General features: G+C 48.5%; 2 protein-coding genes across 3 annotated transcripts in view; one reads left to right on the top strand and one right to left on the bottom strand.

Annotated features, from left to right (window-relative positions):
• RASSF5 (Ras association domain family member 5) overlaps window positions 1-8592 on the top strand; it is a 37345-nt gene extending 28753 nt beyond the window's left edge. For both annotated transcript variants that reach the window (XM_074528428.1, XM_074528429.1), the window contains 4 exons: window positions 1709-1822; window positions 4210-4507; window positions 4791-4906; window positions 5753-8592. In XM_074528428.1, coding sequence (XP_074384529.1) covers window positions 1709-1822; window positions 4210-4507; window positions 4791-4906; window positions 5753-5905 — 681 coding nt within the window. In that variant the 3' untranslated portion in view covers window positions 5906-8592. The remainder of the gene's footprint in view (window positions 1-1708; window positions 1823-4209; window positions 4508-4790; window positions 4907-5752) is intronic.
• Window positions 8083-17932, bottom strand: EIF2D (eukaryotic translation initiation factor 2D). Its single transcript, XM_074528427.1, has 15 exons — window positions 17772-17932; window positions 16547-16737; window positions 16232-16315; window positions 14229-14319; window positions 13590-13697; window positions 13027-13292; window positions 12815-12932; window positions 12218-12263; window positions 11994-12097; window positions 11715-11873; window positions 11515-11604; window positions 11315-11410; window positions 10986-11106; window positions 9540-9714; window positions 8083-9438 (listed from the first exon to the last, which is right to left on the bottom strand). The coding sequence occupies exons 1-15, from the start codon at window positions 17825-17827 to the stop codon at window positions 9368-9370; spliced, it is 1776 nt and encodes a 591-aa protein (XP_074384528.1). The 5' UTR covers window positions 17828-17932; the 3' UTR covers window positions 8083-9367.
• Window positions 17933-18595: the final 663 nt, after the last annotated feature.

Here is an 18595-nt window from a genome sequence, read left to right as displayed (position 1 = left end):
CCCAGTGTCCCTGCTGTCCTTTGGTTGCCACCCCAGTGTTACTGCTTATTTACAATGTCCTTGTCCTCTGTGCTCTGGGGCTGCCTGGGAAGACACAAGCTCTGCTCCCCAAGATACTTTTTTTCCCCTTTTTTTTCCCTTTTTTCCCTTTTTTTCATTTTTTTCCTTTTTGCCCTTTTTTTCCCTTCTCAGAGGTTATCAGTTTTCATTCAGAGCCTTCCCAGCCTCGATGGCACATCCCTTCACGCTTCCTGCTCCCTGCTAATGCCAGCCTCTGAGCAAGCCCACATAAAATCTGGGCAAAATGCATTTCCAGGCTGTCACCAGGGAGGGTGGTGAGCTCTGAGCAGGGAGATCCAGCCCACTGAGCATTGCCCAAGAACACAGAGAGCTGTTTGCTGCAGATTGAGCAGATAAAGCAGGCAGACCTGCCCTCCTGGCTGGAGGGGAGCCAGGGGAGGTTTGGACAGGATAGGAGTGAAAATTTCTTCATGAAAAGGAGAAATGGTGGAATCACCATCCCTGGAAGTGTTCAAAAGGCTGCGGATGTGACGCTTGGGGACGTGGTTTCATGGTGCTGTGTTGACAGCTGGGCTCGATCTCAAAGACCTTTTGTGACCTTAATGATTCTGTGATTATTCATGAGTGACATTTCCATGGCTGAGCCCACCTACAGGTCAGATCTGTTGGTTTTGGAGGAAATTCCCCCAAATTCGGGCAAGGAAATTCCCCCAAACCTAGGTGAGCAATGAGAGATTTAACAGGAGGTTCTGCCTGGGTGAGCCCACTGGAAGCTGCTTGAGTTTTGGGGAGTCAGAGCTGTGAATATTGGAAATAGGATGGGATTTTTTTTTTTTCTTGCATTGCAAAAAGGAAATAAATGCTTGCAGCTGGAGATGGCTTTGCTTTCAAAGTGGGTTTTAAAGGTTGGATTTTTTGCCCTGGTTTGTAGTGGGATGCTTTACTGCTCTGTGCCACCAACTGGTGCATTTTGTGTTGCCTCCACTGGCTGTCACAGATCTGTTGGTTTTGGAGGAAATTCCCCCAAATTTGGGTGAGCAGCAGCCTCTGTCCCCTCTGGGGGAGCCCAGGCAGACACTGAGCAGTTCCTGCCATGGGCTGGGATTCCTGGATTACCTGATTTATCAGCAGTCACACAGCCAGCCTGCTGCTCTTTTATTGCTCTGAGCTGTAATTTCCCAAGCTTTGGACAAGAGCAGTGAGGGATTTAACTGCAGGTTCTGCCTGGGTGAGCCCACTGGAAGCTGCTTGAGTTTTGGGGAGTCAGAGCTGTGAATACTGGAAATAAAATCGGATTTTTTTCTTACATTACTTTGAGGAGTCAGAGCCTTGAATACTGGAAATAGGATGGGATTTTTTTTTCTTGCATTACAAAAAGGAAATAAATGCTTGCAGCTGGAGGTGGCTTTGCTTTCAAAGTGGGGTTTTAAAGGTTGGATTTTTTGCTTTGGGTTGTTGTGGGATGCTTTACTGCTCTGTGCCACCAATTAGTGCATTTTGTGTTGCCTCCGCTCCCTGTGACTGGTGTCCAAGGTGGTTTGGGGTTGGGAGGTGGCATCCTGCCCAGCTGGGGACAGTCCCCACCTGCGTCATCAGTGCCCAGGATCTGTTCCTGCTTTCAGGAGCTGAGCAGATGGAGCATTACCCAACACACAAAGCAGCTAAAGCCCCACTCTTCTGATTGCAGAATGTGACACAAACCGTAGAAGAAGAAAAACCTGAGCCTCCAACCGTCCAGGAGATCAAACAGAAGATTGAAAAGTACAATGCAAAGGTCACCAACTGCCTGCTGATGAAACTGGTACGTACTGGGCTGGTTTCCCCTCGCACACACAGACTGGGGCTGGTTCTTTTGGGCCCTGAATGGGGCCAGCCTGTGGGGAAGGTGTCACTGGTGGCTGGCCAGCTGCTTTTCCTCCTGCTGGACTTCCCAGTGTCACCGACACTCCAGGTGATGGCTAGCTCAGTCTAGAGCATGAGACTCTTAATCTCATGGTCGTGGGTTTGAGCCCCACGTTGGGTGCCAAAATATTGGAATTAAATATCAATATTGCTGGATGGAATGGGCCTGGGCTCGTCTCGCCCTCGCTGCTTGACCAAAGGGGGCAGCTGTGGTGGTTTCACCCAGAAACACCTTTGGCTGGCTGGGTGTGCGGTGTTTCACCCTGAGACACCTTTGGCTGGTTGGGTGTGTGGTGTTTCACCCAGAAACACCTTTGGCTGGCTGGATGTGCGGTGTTTCACCCAGAGACACCTTTGGCTAGCTGGGTGGTGGTGTTTCACCCCAGACACCTTTGGCTAGCTGGGTGGTGGTGTTTCACCCCAGGGACACCTTTGGCTGGCTGGGTGGTGGTGTTTCACCCTGAGACACCTTTGGCTGGTTGGGTGTGTGGTGTTTTCCCTCAGAAACACCTTTGGCTGGCTGGTGTGCAGTGTTTCACCCTGAGACACCTTTGGCTGGCTGGGTGGTGGTGTTTCACCCAGAGACACCTTTGGCTGGCTGGGTGTGTGGTGTTTCACCCAGAGACACCTTTGGCTGGCTGGGTGTGTGGTGTTTCACCCCAGGGACACCTTTGGCTGTGCAATGTGTGGTGTTTCACCCCAGGGACACCTTTGGCTGGTTGGATGTGTGGTGTTTCACCCTGAGACACCTTTGGCTGGTTGGGTGGTGGTGTTTCACCCCAGAGACACCTTTGGCTGGCTGGATGTGTGGTGTTTCACCCTGAGACACCTTTGGCTGTGCAATGTGTGGTGTTTCACCCAGAGACACCTTTGGCTGGTTGGGTGTGTGGTGTTTCACCCCAGGGACACCTTTGGCTGGCTGGATGTGTGGTGTTTCACCCCAGGGACACCTTTGGCTGGCTGGATGTGTGGTGTTTCACCCTGAGACACCTTTGGCTGGTTGGGTGTGTGGTGTTTCACCCTGAGACACCTTTGGCTGGTTGGGTGTGTGGTGTTTCACCCCAGGGACACCTTTGGCTGGTTGGGTGGTGGTGTTTCACCCCAGACAATTTTGGCTGGTTGGGTGTGTGGTGTTTCACCCAGAGACACCTTTGGCTGGTTGGATGTGTGGTGTTTCACCCTGAGACACTTTTGGCTGGCTGGGTGGTGGTGTTTCACCCAGAGACACCTTTGGCTGGCTGGATGTGTGGTGTTTCACCCCAGAGACACCTTTGGCTGGCTGGATGCTGCAGCTGGGTGCTTGGGACACTCCAGGCATGCAGGAGCTCAGGTTTACCTCTGGTGAAGAGGCTTTAGGTGAGGTGAAGGAAAAGGAGTCGGGTTCTGATGGAGGGTTTCTATCCAGAGATTTATTCCTGGCACACAGGCCTCTGAATCCAGCAACAGCTCCAACAGAACCACTGGACTGTGTGGTTGCTGTGTCTTTTAACCCCAGGGGAAGGGAAGGGGTAGGGATCCCACCAACCAGGTAAGGAGGGGGAAGTCTCAGGGGACAAATGACACCTGGATGGCCCAGTGACCCCAGGGCTGAGAGGAACTTTGGAACTTCGCCAGTCACGCCTTCCCTGCCTCCATCCCTTCCTGCTGGCACTGATCTCTGGCAAGGAGCTGCCTCAAAGCCTTGTCCCAGATGGATGAGCCCCAGTGGGGATGAGTCGTGGTGGAACCAGGGCTGGGAGCTGTTGGAATTGGCTTTAGGAACACAAAACTTTTCTAGAGAGGAGCTCTGCCCTCAGCACTGCCAGGCGTCCTGGGTGGACTATGCAGAACCAGGCTCTTCTCCTGATTCCTGAATTTTTGTGGAGCTGAGGGTGAGGTTAAGAGTCCTGTGGTGGGATCAGAGATAATTTGTTACATGGAGAATCTCTTAAATGGGAAATAAAACATAAGGAATAAATTTGAGAGCTCCTGCTGAACCAGGGGTTTCAAATCCATATTAAGTCCAACTACAAATTCCATGCAATGGAATTTCCATAACTACCTCTCGGCAGGGCTGGTTTGAAATAAAACAAGATCCCACAGGCGAGAGAGGAAGGGATGAGTCACTACCAAGAGAAAATCAGCAGTGACTGCCCCGGAATTACTGGGTACTTTTGACATGATTAATGAGAAACGCCAGAACTCCCGGAGAGTGGGGGCAGCTCCTGCTGTCACCCCACACTTGTTGTGGTGGAGAAGGGGCTGGAAAAGCTTCCTGGAGCCTGATCCTTGTGTGCTTTGCCCCAGAACGATGATGGGAGCTACACGGGGTTCATCAAGGTGCACCTGAAGCTGCGGCGGCCGGTGACGGTGCCGGCCGGGATCCGGCCCCAGTCCATCTACGATGCCCTCAAGGAGGTGAACCTGGCTGAGATGACGGACAAGAGGACCTCCTTCTACCTGCCCCTGGATGCCATCAAGCAGCTGCACATCAGCAGCAGCACCACGGTGAGCGAGGTGATCCAGGGGCTGCTGAAGAAGTTCATGGTGGTGGATAACCCGCAGAAGTTTGCACTTTTCAAGGAGATGAGGAAAGATGGGCAAGGTGAGTTCGGGGCCTGGCAGCTCTGCCTGGGATGGGGAGTTTGGCTTCTGGTTGGTTTCTGGTTTCACCTAAATCCAGGTGAATCAATGGCCAGACTCCCCCAGGAGGTGATGCTGGTTAGGGTAACAGGGAATTACGATTTCTGATGGGGTGAAACCACCTGAGACCCAGGGATTGTTGTGAATCTGAGACTCAGCCCTGTGAACCTGAGCCTGCTTTTCCATGCTCCAGCTGATCCCCTGAGCAGCCCTGATCTCACTGGGGGTGTCTGCTGTCCTTGCAGTGCTCTTCCAGAAGCTTCCTCTGACCGAGTACCCGCTGTACCTGCGGCTGCTGGCGGGCCCTGACACCGACGCGCTGAGCTTTGTGCTGAAGGAAAACGAAACGGGGGAAGTTGAGGTACATTGGTGACTTTTCCTTGGTTTTCACCCAAATATGGAGCACATGGCCGAGCAGGGAGATGTGCGACAGAGGCAGCACAAAAAGGGCTCTTTCCCTCTAGGAGGTCTTTTATTGCTCCTGAATGATTTGGGTTTTTAAAACAATTCAAACTTGAACTGGGTTTTTAAAACAATTCAGACTTGAGTCTTTTATTGCTCCTGATTGATCTGGGTTTTTTAAACAATTCAAACTTGAACTGGGTTTTTAAAACAACTCAGACTTGAATTGGGTTTTTAAAACAATTTGAACTTGAGTCTTTTATTGCTCCTGAATGATCTGGGATTTTAAAACAATTCGAACTTGAACTGGGTTTTTAAAACAATTTGAACTTGAGTCTTTTATTGCTCCTGAATGATCTGGGTTTTTAAAACAATTCAAACTTGAGCTGTGGAAGTGCTGAGGCCAGTTTTGATGGCCACCCCATAATCTGTTTATGGAACCCGGCAGTGCCGCCCCAGGGTTAATCCTCACTAATTAGATTAGCTGAGCACTGTAATAAGTAATCCACTAATTTAAGTAAAAGCCAGGGACACTCAGGTAATAAATTCACAGGCAGTTTTTGGTTGAAATCTTGCTCCCCACCACAGCATCCTGGAGGATTCTGCTTCTCATTTGTGGTGGGGGGATTGGGATTGTCCTTCATGCTGTAGCCCCTTATGCCATCCCTCTCACCCCTCGAGGTTAAATCCCTGGAGATCAGATCCATTTAAATGTATTTTGCTGCTCCTGCTCCCAGACTGAGAGGTCGGACCCCACGAAGGCCAGCAGGTGTGTGCTCACTTTGCCTCTCTGCTGGTTTTGCAGTGGGACGCCTTCTCCATCCCGGAGCTGCAGAACTTCCTGATGATCCTGGACAAGGAGGAGAAGGACAAAATCCAGCAAGTGCACAAGAAGTACGAGAGGTTCAAACAGAGACTGCAACAGACCCTGAAGGAGGCCAGAGGCAAACCTGGATAACCTTCAGGGGGCACTGGGCATCAGACTAAGCTAGAGACTGTTTTAAATGAAAAGACTTCTCAGGACACCTTAGTAGTCATTCTCCCTCTTCAACCTTCCATAAGGAGTGGCTCCCAGCACCCTTAAAATTATCCTCTTGCATTTTCTTCTTCTGAAACCTCTTCTCCCAGGACCAGAGCCGGTCCAAGAACGGGAAGCCTGTTTATGAAACAGCTTCAACAAAGCAAACACAGCTGCTGGTTGGATTTCCAGCCGTGCCATCCGCTGGAGAGGCTGCATGGAAAATTCTCAGTGTGACACCCAACAGGACCCCTGTGCTGGCTGAATTTTGGAGCAGGGCAGCTCTTGCTGTTCCTGCTCCTCCCAGCGAGCTGCTTGTTCCTGTTTGGAGGTGCTGTGGCCCACAGTGCCCTCGTGGCCCAGTTGTGGTTTCGTAAGGAGAGCACAGGAAACAGCAGGAAAAGGGGAGGAGGTTGTTGCACCAAACCACGTGGGTGTTGCAGCTCTAACCAAGGCCTGGACCTGTTCAGGGCTAAGGCAGCCAGGGAAATGCCAGGTTGGGACACCAAGGCAGCTGCAACACCCCAACAGTCTGTTAGTAAATATTATTGCAGCTTGGTGATAGTAATTCCCAGGAAAAGAATTAATTTTGGTTCTCTTTGACTTCTGATTTTGGAAAGAGCTGAATTACAGTAACTGTCCCTGATGCTTAGCCAAGTTAGCCAGGGTTTCACCAGTTCTCTGCTCTGTAGGAATTGGGACCTATGTTTCCAGAAATTCTGTTTGAAAAGTGTAAAGGTGATGGTTGGGGCACAGGCTGAGGGTTCAGTGTTGAAGGTTTAGCAATATGTGTCCATCAGAGGAACCCAGGAAAGCTCAAAATCCCCTCACAAATCCGATTTTGAGCTGTGAACGTGCCTGGCCCTGAGGGAGAGGAGCCCCATCCAGGGCTGGGGTGTGGAGGTGGCACCAAGGAAGGGAATTACTGTCCTTGGATGCTCTCTGCTCACCTCACCTGGGCCTCCTCCTGCCCCTGCTGTCCCTGTGCCCTGTTGTCCCTCCCCACTCTCAACTGGTGCTGTCCTGCACGCCCAGGAGGCTTCCCAGGGTTTGCTCTCTCCGTGGAGCCAGGAGAGGACAGCCAGTCTCTCTCTGCCTGTCTCAGGGCTGCCACCACGCCCCGCTGAGCATCCCTCAGCAAAGTCTGGAGGTGCAGGCTGGGTCCCTGCCCTCACTGCTGCTGCTGAGAGTGCAGGGATGGATCACTGCTGGGCTGGGCTGATCCTGGGGGAGAGGATGGGCCCCGTGTTTACCCTCAGTGCTCCGTTCTGAGCACACTGCACACAGCCAGGGCCAGCCCTCCCTCTGCTCACAGCCCAGGGATGGAGCAGGGACAGGGGGGCTGGGGGCTCACGGAGCCCACCTGCATCCCTTGGGAGGGGAGGCAGCGGGTTATTGGGAAACAGGGAGGAGTTCAAATTTACCTCAGTGCCTTTTTTTTCCCTTAAGTGTGAAAACTTTGCATTTGGGCTAAGGAGGAAGCTGTGCAGAGCCTTGTCCCTCCTGTCCCCACAGCACTGGTGTGACAGGGCCCTCATGTCTGGGGAGGGATGAGGAACTGCTTTGTTTCTTTCTGGAAGGTGATTGCTTGGGATTTTATTTTTTTTTTCTGTCCAGATTTTGAGTATGTTTGTTTCTAAACCTTATGAGAGTAACTGCATTACTTGGTGTGAAAGCCACTTTGTGCCAAGCTCAGTTGCAGCTCCTGTTGCGGTCAGCAGGGAGGGTTTGCTGGCAGGGCTCTGGCGCAGAGGAGCCTCCAGCTGTACTGTACTCTACACCCAACGACCTCTAACACCCGCTGGCAGCCCCAGGGCAGCGCTTGCCGTGCTCCGGGGCTGTTTGTCCAGCTATCAGCAGACTCAGCACTCCACTATTCACTTGTGGAGTCATTTAAATGCCGTTTATCTGGTGCTTTGAGCCTTGACAGCACCGTATAAATACTTCAGTTCCACCGCGGGGAAGAGCGCTGTAAAAACTGCCCGGTGGCTCTCGGAGGGAAGAGCCACACGCTTGGTTTGAAATCCCTTTTCTTTCTGGCTGAAAGTTGTGCAGGTTTATTTCTGTTTTTTATTTTTATTCTGGTGAGTGTCCCCTGTCCCTTCCTGGCCCCAGCATGTCTTTGACAGTTTGTAGAAGGCATGGCTTCGTATGCAATCACTGTGGATGCTGCTGAAAACCTCCTGCCACCAGCAGGGCTCATTCTTTTTGGTTTTTGGTTTTTTTTTTCAATATGAGGGGCATTTGAAGAGTTGGTGGGTGTTGAAACTCAAATCCTCAAGGGTCAGCTGAGCTGGTTTTAGAAGTATTTGCCCCTTCTTTAAGCGCAGATCCTGTTGGCAGTGCCTTTGGTTAGCAATTGTCTCGCCTGGGTCGTGTGAGTTTCTTTTCCATGGCTACTGTAAAACCTGTAAAATAATGTGTATAGGATGGAATAGTAGAGCTTCTATGGCAAAGTGAAATGCATTTTTGCAATGCTGTAATTTATTTTTACTACTCCCTAGTGATTCTATGGCATTTTTACAAAATGTTTCACTCTCAGCTTTTTTTGAAGGTTCTGGAACTATTTGTTCATATGCAGACAGTGTAAGAGACAATGATAATAAAGCTGTCAGTAATTAAAGAAATCTCTTGACTTTCCTTTTTTGGTGCCCTCCTATGGAACTTCAATGGATTTAGTCTAAAGGGAAATACAGGAATTCTTCCCAGAAGTGAATTTAAATTTCCTAACTTACTGTTAAAGAGCTAAAGAACATTCACACCTGTAAGACCTGACCAGAGTGTTCCATTAATTTAATCTTGTAGAGCTGGGGCTGACAGAACTGTTACCTGTGATAAATTACAGCTCATGTCATACATTAAAATGTATTTTTATATATAAAAAGAATATAAACTACAGAAGTCCAGCTAATGCAGTTGATTCTCAGAGCTGAAATGTCTGAATTCAATACCTGGAAATGTTTAAAAAGATAAAATCTAAGCCAGAGGGGTTTTACTCCATGGCAGAACACACTGCACTGTCCCAGGATTGTGCTGGAATGTATTTCTCTCATATTTCAGAGGAGGTTTATTCCACATCCTTGATCAAAGATGCAAAGCAAGAATGTTAAACCACCCAAAAACCACTGTAGCATCCAGTGCTTCAGTATCAATTTCCATCAAAAAAAAACACAACAGGATAATGCCAAGGGGTTTATTGAGCTTTTTATTTTTATGAAAAAGGAACACCTGGAGCACTGTTATTATTTGGGTGAATTCCAGACCTTGTAAACATCCAGGACTCATTGTGGAATGAGCAGGGCCTGTGCATGATCCTTGATTTGCTGGCAGCAAACCCTTGTATAAATAATGACAATAATGACAATAATGAGAGCTGAGCAATCCTTGCAGTCGATTTTTCTCCTACTTCTTGCGGCCAAGCTTTGGAGCCTTGTCCAGGCCCTGGATGTATTTCCGAGGTAGCTGATACTCTTCTGCAACACAACCAAGAGCTCACTTCAGCTAAGGAAGACTTAAAGAATTTTAAAAAAATCTCAGTTTTGCTGTAACCAGCCCACTTCCAGAATGTTCTTACCGAGCAGCATCTTGGCCAGATGATGGATTTGGTTGCCTTGGATCTGGACCTGGACTCTGTCCTTTGTTCCTGGTGCTGGGCTGATGGTGGCGCTGGCTTGGACCTTCTGTTGGAGGGTGTTGGCCACACACTGTGGGTCCAGACCATAGAGCTCAAGGTTCTTGATAATTGTCACCTGTGGGGATTAATAATGATTGGAAACATCACTGCTGAGGGGTTAAAAATTATTGGAAACATCACTGCTGAGGGGTTAATCATGATTAGAAACATCACTGGGGAAGGGTTAAAAATTATTGGAAACATCATTGCTGAGGGGGTTAATCATGATTAGAAACATCAGTGGGGAAGGGTTAAAAATTATTGGACATGTCACTGCTGAGTGTTAATAATGATTGCAAACATCACTGGGGAAGGGTTAAAATTGATTGAAAACTAGTTAGGACTAGAAATATCACTGCTGACGGGTTAATAATAATTGGAACCATCACTGCTGAAGGGTTAAAAAATGATTGGAAAGATCAGTGCTGAGAGGGGTTAAGAATGATTGGAAACTAATAAGGACTGGAAACATCACTGCTGAAGGGTTAAATAATAATTAGAAACATCATTGGTCAAGAGATAATAATGACTGGAAACATCTCTCCTGAGGGGTTAAATAATAATTGGAAACATCATTGCTGAGGGGTTAAATAATAATTAGAAACATCATTGCTGAAAGATTAATAATGATTGGAAATATAACTGCTGAGGGGTTAATAATGATTGGAAACATAATAATGCTTGGAAACATCACTGCTGAGGGGTTAAAATTATTGGAAACATCACTGCTAAAGGGTTAAAAATTATTGGAAACATCACTGCTGAAGGGTTAAAAAATATTCGAAATATCACTGCTGAAGGGTTAAATAATGATTGGAAATATCATTGCTGAAGGATTAATAATGATTAGAAATATAACTGCTAAGGGGTTAATAATGATTGGAAACATAATAATGCTTGGAAACATCACTGCTAAAGGGTTAAAATTATTGGAACATCACTGCTGAGGGATTAAATAATGATTGGAAATATCACTGCTGAAGGATTCATAATGATTGGAAACATCATTGCTGAAGGGTTAAATGGTAAATTGGAAACATCACTGCTGAAGGGTTAAAATTATTGGAAACATCACTGCTGAAGGATTAAATAATAATTGGAAACATCACTGTTGAAGGGTTAAATGATAATTGGACTCATCACTGCTAAAGGGTTAAATAATGGTTAGAAACATCACTGCTGAAGGGTAAAATAACATTTGGAACCATCATTGCTGAAGTGTTAATAATGATTAGAAACTAGTCAGGACTGAAATATCCCTGCTGAGGGTTAATAATGATTGCCAAGGCTGGCCCAGGATCTGGGATTTATCTACTCAACCCCCCTCATTTAATTGTGTTTTTTCACCTTCTTGTTTGATGATCTCTGGGCTATGCTGATGTCGATGGGCTCGATGTTTCCTTTCCTCACCACGGGCTCTTGTCCAGAAAATGTCACCTGGTGGAAGGGCTGCAGTCGCTCCAGGCACCTGCACAGAGCAACAATCTGTGTCATTCTGGGGAGGGAGACTGAGGACAAGCACCTGCTCAAAAGCTTGTCCCATTTAAGGTGTGAGATCTCATCTTGTTCCTATTTATCTCCAGGAAATTACAAATCAGGCAGCTCCCAGCACGGGGTTTCAGTTGCAGGCAATAAATCTGTGCAGTTCTGGGAAGGGATATTGAGGGAACAATCACCTGCTCAAGAGTTCATCCCATTTAAGGTGTGAGATCTCATCCTGCTCTGATTTATCCAACAGGCAGTCACACAGAATGGCATTCACCTTTACAAAGCTGCAAAACAAAAGCACACAGAGGAACAAACCAGGTCATTTTTTTTCCTCTAATTTCAGCTTCTCCTGTGGAAGCAGGGGAGGAAAACTTCCACCTGTACTCACTTTTTGTTTGTTTCATCAACCAACTCATTACTCTTCACATAGTTAATGATGATGTTTCTCACCTCACTGCTTGACAGGATGCTGCCTTTTCTGAGGACAAAGAGAATTTTTAACTCAGAGTATTTGGGAGCTGGGTTCTGGCAGTAAGAAATAGCAACTACAGTTTTGTTGGTCTCTCTCTTCATTTTTTTTGTGCTTACCTGTGTCCAGATTCCTGAAAGAGTGGGATCATTTTTGTGGAGACCCCATAGAGTGGAATGATTTCAGGAGCATGGTACACTTGTTCTCCCTCTTCACTTTTGCTGTCTTGGGCAGCAGAGGCTGAGGAGAATCCTTCAGGCACTGCAAATGCTTTAATGCTGCCACAAGAATTGTTTGGTGTGAGTAGAAGGGATGGAACAGAGCTGGAGGCAGCAGATTCCACTCCCTCTTTCAGAGATTCCAAATTCTTTTAAAGACTGTGACATTATTCTACCTACTCTGGGTGTTTCCAGTCCACGTCCACGATGCTCTCCACACCTTTGCTCAGCTCCTTCACCTGTAAGATCCTCTGGTGCTGCATGCATTGCAGGAATTTAGAGAACTGCAATCAGAAATGTGGAGTCAAGCATTTTAAACTCCTGCTCTTGTGTTTTAAACTTTTTCTCTTCTTCTGTTACTTATTAAAATTAATTTTAAAAAACAACACCCAAAAATATCTCACCTTCTTATAGCTTGATTTCTTTATGTCCAGTTGTTTTCCAGCAGGGCTATAAATGGATTTTTTAAAAGTTCTTTTAGTTATAAGATTTTTAAAAAATCTTAGTTATAAGTCACCCTTCATTTCTTCTTAAATCTTGCTACTTATGCTAGAAGTTTCTTAACAGCAGGAATACAAACTCACAGAAAAGAATTACTCCAAAGAAGTTGATAAATAGAATGTGATGAGTGAAATTAGTGCTGATGTTCCTGTGGGCAGGCAAGAAGTCACTCAGGTGACTAAACCATGATGAAACCAATGTCAGCCAAGTCAAGCTGGCTCCCAAGTGCAAATCCAGGTCTGGACAATCCTTACATTCAAATATTTAATATAAGGATTGTATTTCATCAAAGTACTTGATGGCAATCCTTACATCCAAGTATTTAATACAAAGATTGTATTTGATCAAAGTTCTTGATGGCAGAATTGAGCATAACCTAATTTAAGAGCTGGATTTTATTTTTTACTCAAAACCTATTTCCTAAATATCCCACACAATCTCCGCATTTTAAAGACCAAATCCCAGCATGCAAATCCCAATTCCATCTCCTTCCCACGTACCAGCAGGAGACCATGTGGCTGCCTAGAAATGTGCTGGTGAGCAGAGGGAGATCTGATTTCTTTACTCTGCATTTTAAGGCATGGAAAAAGCACTGATTAAACAAAGCATCCATTTGCTCTGCAGGGAGAAAAAAGGACAGGTACCAGTGAGTTGTCTGTGAGCTTCAGCAAACCAAAGGGCATGGTTTGGTTTCAGTGGGATACAAAAATACCTTGTGGGGTCCTGCTGTCCTCAGCCTCCTGCTGGTGCTGTGTGCTGGCATCCTCAGCTGGTTCTGCAGCTCTGTGCTCATGGAGCTCCTCCTTCCCCAGCAGCTCTGCACAAGGGTCTCTGTCCCTCAGGCTCAAAGCCCTGATGTCCACGTGCTGCTCTGGCTCCTTCCCCTGCAGCTCCTCCTGGCCTCCAGCACTCTCCACTGCAGCACAATCTGTTCCCAAGGGAGCTAAGGTAGGAGGAGAAGATTTGTCACCATATTCCCTACAAAAGGAAGAAAAAGCAGAACACAGCTTTCCTTTTGCTGCTTTCAACCACAGGACAGTGAACAGATGTCACCCCGAATAAAGGAAGTGGCACCTGCATGGGTCTTTTACTGCAATCTCTGAACTGTAAAATTTACTTTGAACTCATCCTCCTCCATAAATTCTAAATAAAGTTTCTATCTAAGCTGTACCCAAATAATTCACTAAGCTGGCCTGACAGATTAATCTTAGCTTTGGCTTTCAGTAAACACAAGAACGTGTAGCCCATTTTGCCCAAGGGCTGGCAGTTACCCACCAGAGGTGATCCAGGTGGGTGTGCAGCACAGCAAAGCCCTTGCCCTTCATGCCAGCAGCCAGCATCTCCTCCGTGGACATGGTGGCAACTCCAACTGCCACGGGAGCTCTGGGGAAAGAAGGGAATGTTGGAGCAGGACAACACAAACACCCTGTGCTAATGTGTCAGACTGAATCTATTTTACAACCACCCTGCTCTTTACAAGTTTTCAAGCAACTTCATATTTTCTGGTTATTCTTCTGGTATGTAAGGTTTTCCAAAGAATCCTGAGCCTGGATGAAGTGAAGGTTGTGCAGTGACACATTCTTGCTTTTAATAAATTACAAGGAGCACATGCACTGCCAGAAGAGAGCAGCAGTGAGAGAAAACCAATTTTAGCATTCCCTCACTCAGAATTTCCACATAGACACAAAGATAATTGTGCAGAATTCAATATTTTGTTAAAAACATTGGTCCAAAAGAACCAATTTACAAAGCTTCAGCTCAAACATTTCCTAACCCATAAAATTAAGATTTTTTTTTTTCCTCCTATATCTTCCACTGCTGAGGCTCTTCGAAGACAACACTTCTGCTTTGATTTCTTCAAAATTCTTCATTTTTAGTTTCTGGACCGGCTGTGGATTGGAGAATGCTCTGTACCTGTTTCCCAGCAGGGTGACAGCACAGAGCGTGCCCCGTGTCACTTGAGGGAGGCCAGAAGGTGGCACCACAACTCCTGGCAGCATCAGGTCTGCGGGAAGAATGAAGCGCATCCATTTCTCAATGAAACGCTCAGGCACCGCCTCCTCCGCCCCCCTCCCTCCCGTTACTCAGCAAAACCACGAGCTGAGCACACGCCAGGGAGAACAGGATTCTGTTTCTCCTCCTAAAGCACCGCTTTTCCCCCGTGCAGTGAGGGATCCGATCCATAAGGCTGCTGGGCACATCCCAAAAAACTGCAGAGAGTGAAGCTTGCTCAGCCCTCTCAGACCTGAGGGATTTTTTTTAACCAGCTCCCAGCAAAGCTCTTCATTGATGGCATGGAAAGGAACAAGAAGCACCAGCAATAACCCATTTACCCTTCCCAAGGGAAGGTTACCCCAGCAGCTTTTTCCCTGGAGACAGAATTGCCTCAAAGCTGCCACTGCTGCCCCATCCCTCCTGAATGTGCCACATCAGCTGCAGCCAGCTGGGGGTTCTCAGGGAGATGAGAAACAGCCTCTTTGCTGTTTGGGACAGAAATCACAGCCCTGCTTCCCACAGCTGGGAGGACCAGACTGGGCTGAGAGCAAAGCAGAGCTGTCCATGCTGCAGGTGTGGCACGATGTCCCCACCAAAGGGTGGGAGCAGCAGCTGCTTCCCCTCACTGCAGCTCTGCAGACTCCTGAGCTGTTCCACGGTTTGGTTTTGTACTTATCTCACTCAGTTTTTTCTCAGTATCCCTGATTTAATGTGGAGCCTGAAGAAGCCAAGATTCCTCCCCTGTTGATTGTCACAAGTATTTTTATCACGTCTAGAATGAATTCTGCAACTGAGCTCCACATGGCTGGGGACAGAAACCACATCGAGGCCTTAATGTGACCACATAAGCAGCATTAATTATGCAAATTACCAGGGCAGACAGCAGGTATTTGAATTTATGGAAGAGATATCCCATAACATGCTGCTTTTGGGAACTGAATCTCCTGCAGAGCTCCAGTATGAAGTGGTGCCTTTCCTCTCCCTCCTGAGGACCGGCTCTACCTCTCCCCTGCCTTTGTGCCCATTGTCCCTGGCCAGCTCCTTATCGCTGGATCCTGCACAGAGGTAGCCTGGTTGCCAGGGGCGATGAATGACCCGCAGGGCTCTTTCATCAATGTCCTGCCCCATTAGCGAGTCTTTCTGCCCAGAAACTGGGGCACTACAAGCCAGCAGCGAGGCTCTCTCAGATGTCTATCACAGCACTTCGTTTTCCCCAAAAGCAAACAAAGCAGAGAGAGCCGAGTTCCACTTTGGATGCTGTGTCATGGAAAAAGACATCTCTTCCTACGTGAGCACTTCCAGGTACAGATCAAGGCTGCAGCAGCTCGAATTTAATCTTTTTCTGCTTGAGCAGTTCAGCAATTTAAAGTTTATAATGGGCTGATTCTCCTGAGTCTGAACTGCACCCAAAGCAGGTTCCAGAGAACAGAGTTCTTTCCTGTTAGTCTTGATCCATAATGAGCTGGTAGAGCCAGTAACCCAGGAATTCAGCTCCAACCCCACCTGCACAATCCACAGGCTGGCTGACAGTGATTGCAGCTTCCAAAATAAATTTCCTTCCTATCCACAGGATGAGCTTGTTCCCCCGGGCACTGGCAGGAAGCAGGGTGGCAGCAGAGGAGCTTTCAAAGGGACAGACCAATGGCACAGGCAGCTCTGTGTCCCAGTTCAGGGCTGCTCATCACCCTGAGAAGGGATTTCCAAACCTCCCACACTGAGCAGGTTACTGCTTTAAACACCTTCACCTACTTTCCTTCGTTCACAAACTCTTTTTGCAGTTAATTTATTTCCTTTTTAAGACACCACCACAAATTATTTTTGAGTATTCATTCCTTCTGCTTGTTCCAGGTACATTTTTGCCACTGTGAAGGAAAACACCTAAAAAGCCCTGAAAGCAACTCCAACCAAAGTTCTGGTCTTACCTGCACCTCCTGCAAGTTTCTGTAGCACTGGGGGCCATGTTGTAAAGGCAGGGAGAAGGTCTGGGTAGACCCACAGAGTGTACACTGTCCCAAAACAGAAGTAAATAAAAAAATCCATCATTAAGAACATTTCTAGATGCTGTTTCTTTTCATCTTTAAGATTAAACTCTCATTGGATAATCAAGGAGATTAAACTTAATTAGATAATAAAGCACTTAATTGGACAATAAAGAAATGTGAAATCAAAACAATGCCACAATAATTAATTGGGAAGGTAAGCAAAGAGGGAGGATTGCTCCAATCCCTTCCCCCTACCTGTTGGATACAGAACTTTCTCAACTTCAAACAGGATTGGGTTCCTGTGGTTCATGTAAACAGTGATGGCCTCCCCTTTGTGAGAGTATATTTTGATAACATTGAGCTCTTCCTTGTTTGGAACCAACTCAGCCACTTGTTCAGGGCTCAGGCTGGGAAAAGCTGCTGCCACATCACTTCGTAGCTTCCTCCTGCAATCACAAAATCCCAGATGTGTTACAAAGCTGCCTAGGCCATCCCTCAGACTAATTCCTACATCTGCTGTTCTGTTTTGTTGGCTGTTCCTGAGATTCCCACCTCTTCACAGGAGATAATTTGGAGCATTTGTGTCTGGGTTCACAAACCATGAAAAGTCTGAATACACTTGCCCTGCTCTTATCTTCTTTAAACATCTGCTTTCAGCTTCTGTTTGCTGCCCGTGCCTCTGTTTTGTGCTGTGATTTCACCCTGGGAGTGCCACACTGGCTCTGCCCCGCCTGTCACCCACAGCTGGAGCAGGGGACAGCCAGATTTCCCTGTCCCCCAGTTTTAATTGAAATTTAAACCGCAGTGACCAGCACAGGGGGGTTTGTGGTCATTCACAGCAGTGTCCAGTGAACCTGAACAATCAGGAGGTCAGCCCAGCAGTGCTGCTCAGAAACATAAAGAATTAGAGAATTACAGATGGTTCGGGTTAAAAGAGACTTTTAAATCTCATCAAGTCCCACCCCTGCCATGGCAGGGACACCTTCCACTATTCCAGGTGGCTCCAAGCCCTGTCCAGCCTGGCCTTGGGTACTGCCAGGGATCCAGGGGCAGCCACGGCTGCTCTGGGCATCTGTGCCAGGGCCTGCCCACCCTCGCAAGGAATAATTTCTTCCCAATATTCAATATAAACCTACCCTGTTTCAGTTTAAAGCCATTCCCCCTAGTCCTGTCACTGCACGTCCTTATCCAAACCCCCTCTTCATCTCACAGCCCCATTAGACACTGAATGCTGCTATATATAAGCACCGAAGGCTTCATCCAGGCCTTGGCATAATATTTCAATTAAACCTGGCTTAATTATGGCAACATCTTCCAGCGAAATATACACTCCGTGCTCAGCCCGGGAGTGTATCACAAGCAGGGGGTGAAAGCAGCTGCTCCCGGGGCATCGCCGCCCAACACCGCGACCCCGGGGCCGGGCCCCGCCCGTCCCCCCGGCCCGGCGGGGATCCCTGCGGGGTCCCGGCGCGGCACTCACCGGTCCGAGCCCTTGATGCTGGTGTTGGCCCTCACGCGGAACGCCCTGGCGAACATGGCGGGCCCGCGCCGTCCCCTCAGCCCGCGGCGGCCGCCATGGCGCCGTCCGCGCCCATAAAGCGTCCGGCTGGAAACGGCGCCCGGCCGCGCCGAGCCCCCGCGACCCCCGCCCCGCCGCCTTCAGGGCTCCCGGGCCCTCTCGCCCGCGCTGGGGACCCCCGCCCCAGCTCCCTGAGAGGCGCCTGTGCCCCTGCCCGGACTCCTTGAGGGGGTCCCGGTCGCCCCACCCCAGCTCCTTGAGGGGGTCTCTGTCCCTCCAATGCTGGTTCTTTGAGGGGGTCCCGGTCACCCCGCTCTGACTCCTTGAGGGGGCCCGGTCACCATTGCCCGCGTTGGAGACCCCCGCCCCAGCTCCTTGAGGGGGTCGCAGTCTCCCCACCCTGGCTCCTTGATGGGGTCCTGGTCCCCCCGGCCCCAGCTCCTTGAGGGGGTCTCGGTCCTCGGTCTCCCCACCCCGGCTCCTTGAGGGGGTCTCGGTCTCCCCACCCCAGCTCCTTGAGGGGGTCCTGGTCCCCCTGCCCCAGTTCCTTGAGGGGTTTCAATCTCCCCACCCCGGCTCCCTGACGGGGTCTCGGTCTCCCCGCCAGGCTCTGGGGTCCCCCCACGGCACCCCCCAGGCTCCTCCACACGAGGGGTTCTCAGAAATGTGGGGGTTCTTTTGTGCTTAAACATCTGGGCTGATTTCTGGTTAATGTACCCTGGCAGCTGGCCATTCTTGCTGTGATTTATACATTTGCTTGCGTCTTCCTGATCGATTTCTAGCTG

This window comes from Zonotrichia albicollis, chromosome 28 (genome assembly GCF_047830755.1).
Source record: "Zonotrichia albicollis isolate bZonAlb1 chromosome 28, bZonAlb1.hap1, whole genome shotgun sequence".
Taxonomy (NCBI): domain Eukaryota; kingdom Metazoa; phylum Chordata; class Aves; order Passeriformes; family Passerellidae; genus Zonotrichia; species Zonotrichia albicollis.
The sequence above is the reverse complement of the archived record's forward strand: the minus strand, read 5'-3'. Positions and strand labels throughout refer to the sequence as shown.

What these genes read in the sequence shown, in the direction of transcription:
- EIF2D (XM_074528427.1), bottom strand. Translation starts at nt 17,827, where the DNA reads ATGTTCGCCAGGGCGTTCCGCGTGAGGGCCAACACCAGCATCAAGGGC. An exon ending in GTGGACTGGAAACACCCAGA is followed by an intron (nt 11,874 to 11,993) that starts GTAGGTAGAATA and finishes TTCTTGTGGCAG; the next exon opens with CATTAAAGCATTTGCAGTGC. An exon ending in TTTCAGGAATCTGGACACAG is followed by an intron (nt 11,605 to 11,714) that starts GTAAGCACAAAA and finishes CTTTGTCCTCAG; the next exon opens with AAAAGGCAGCATCCTGTCAA.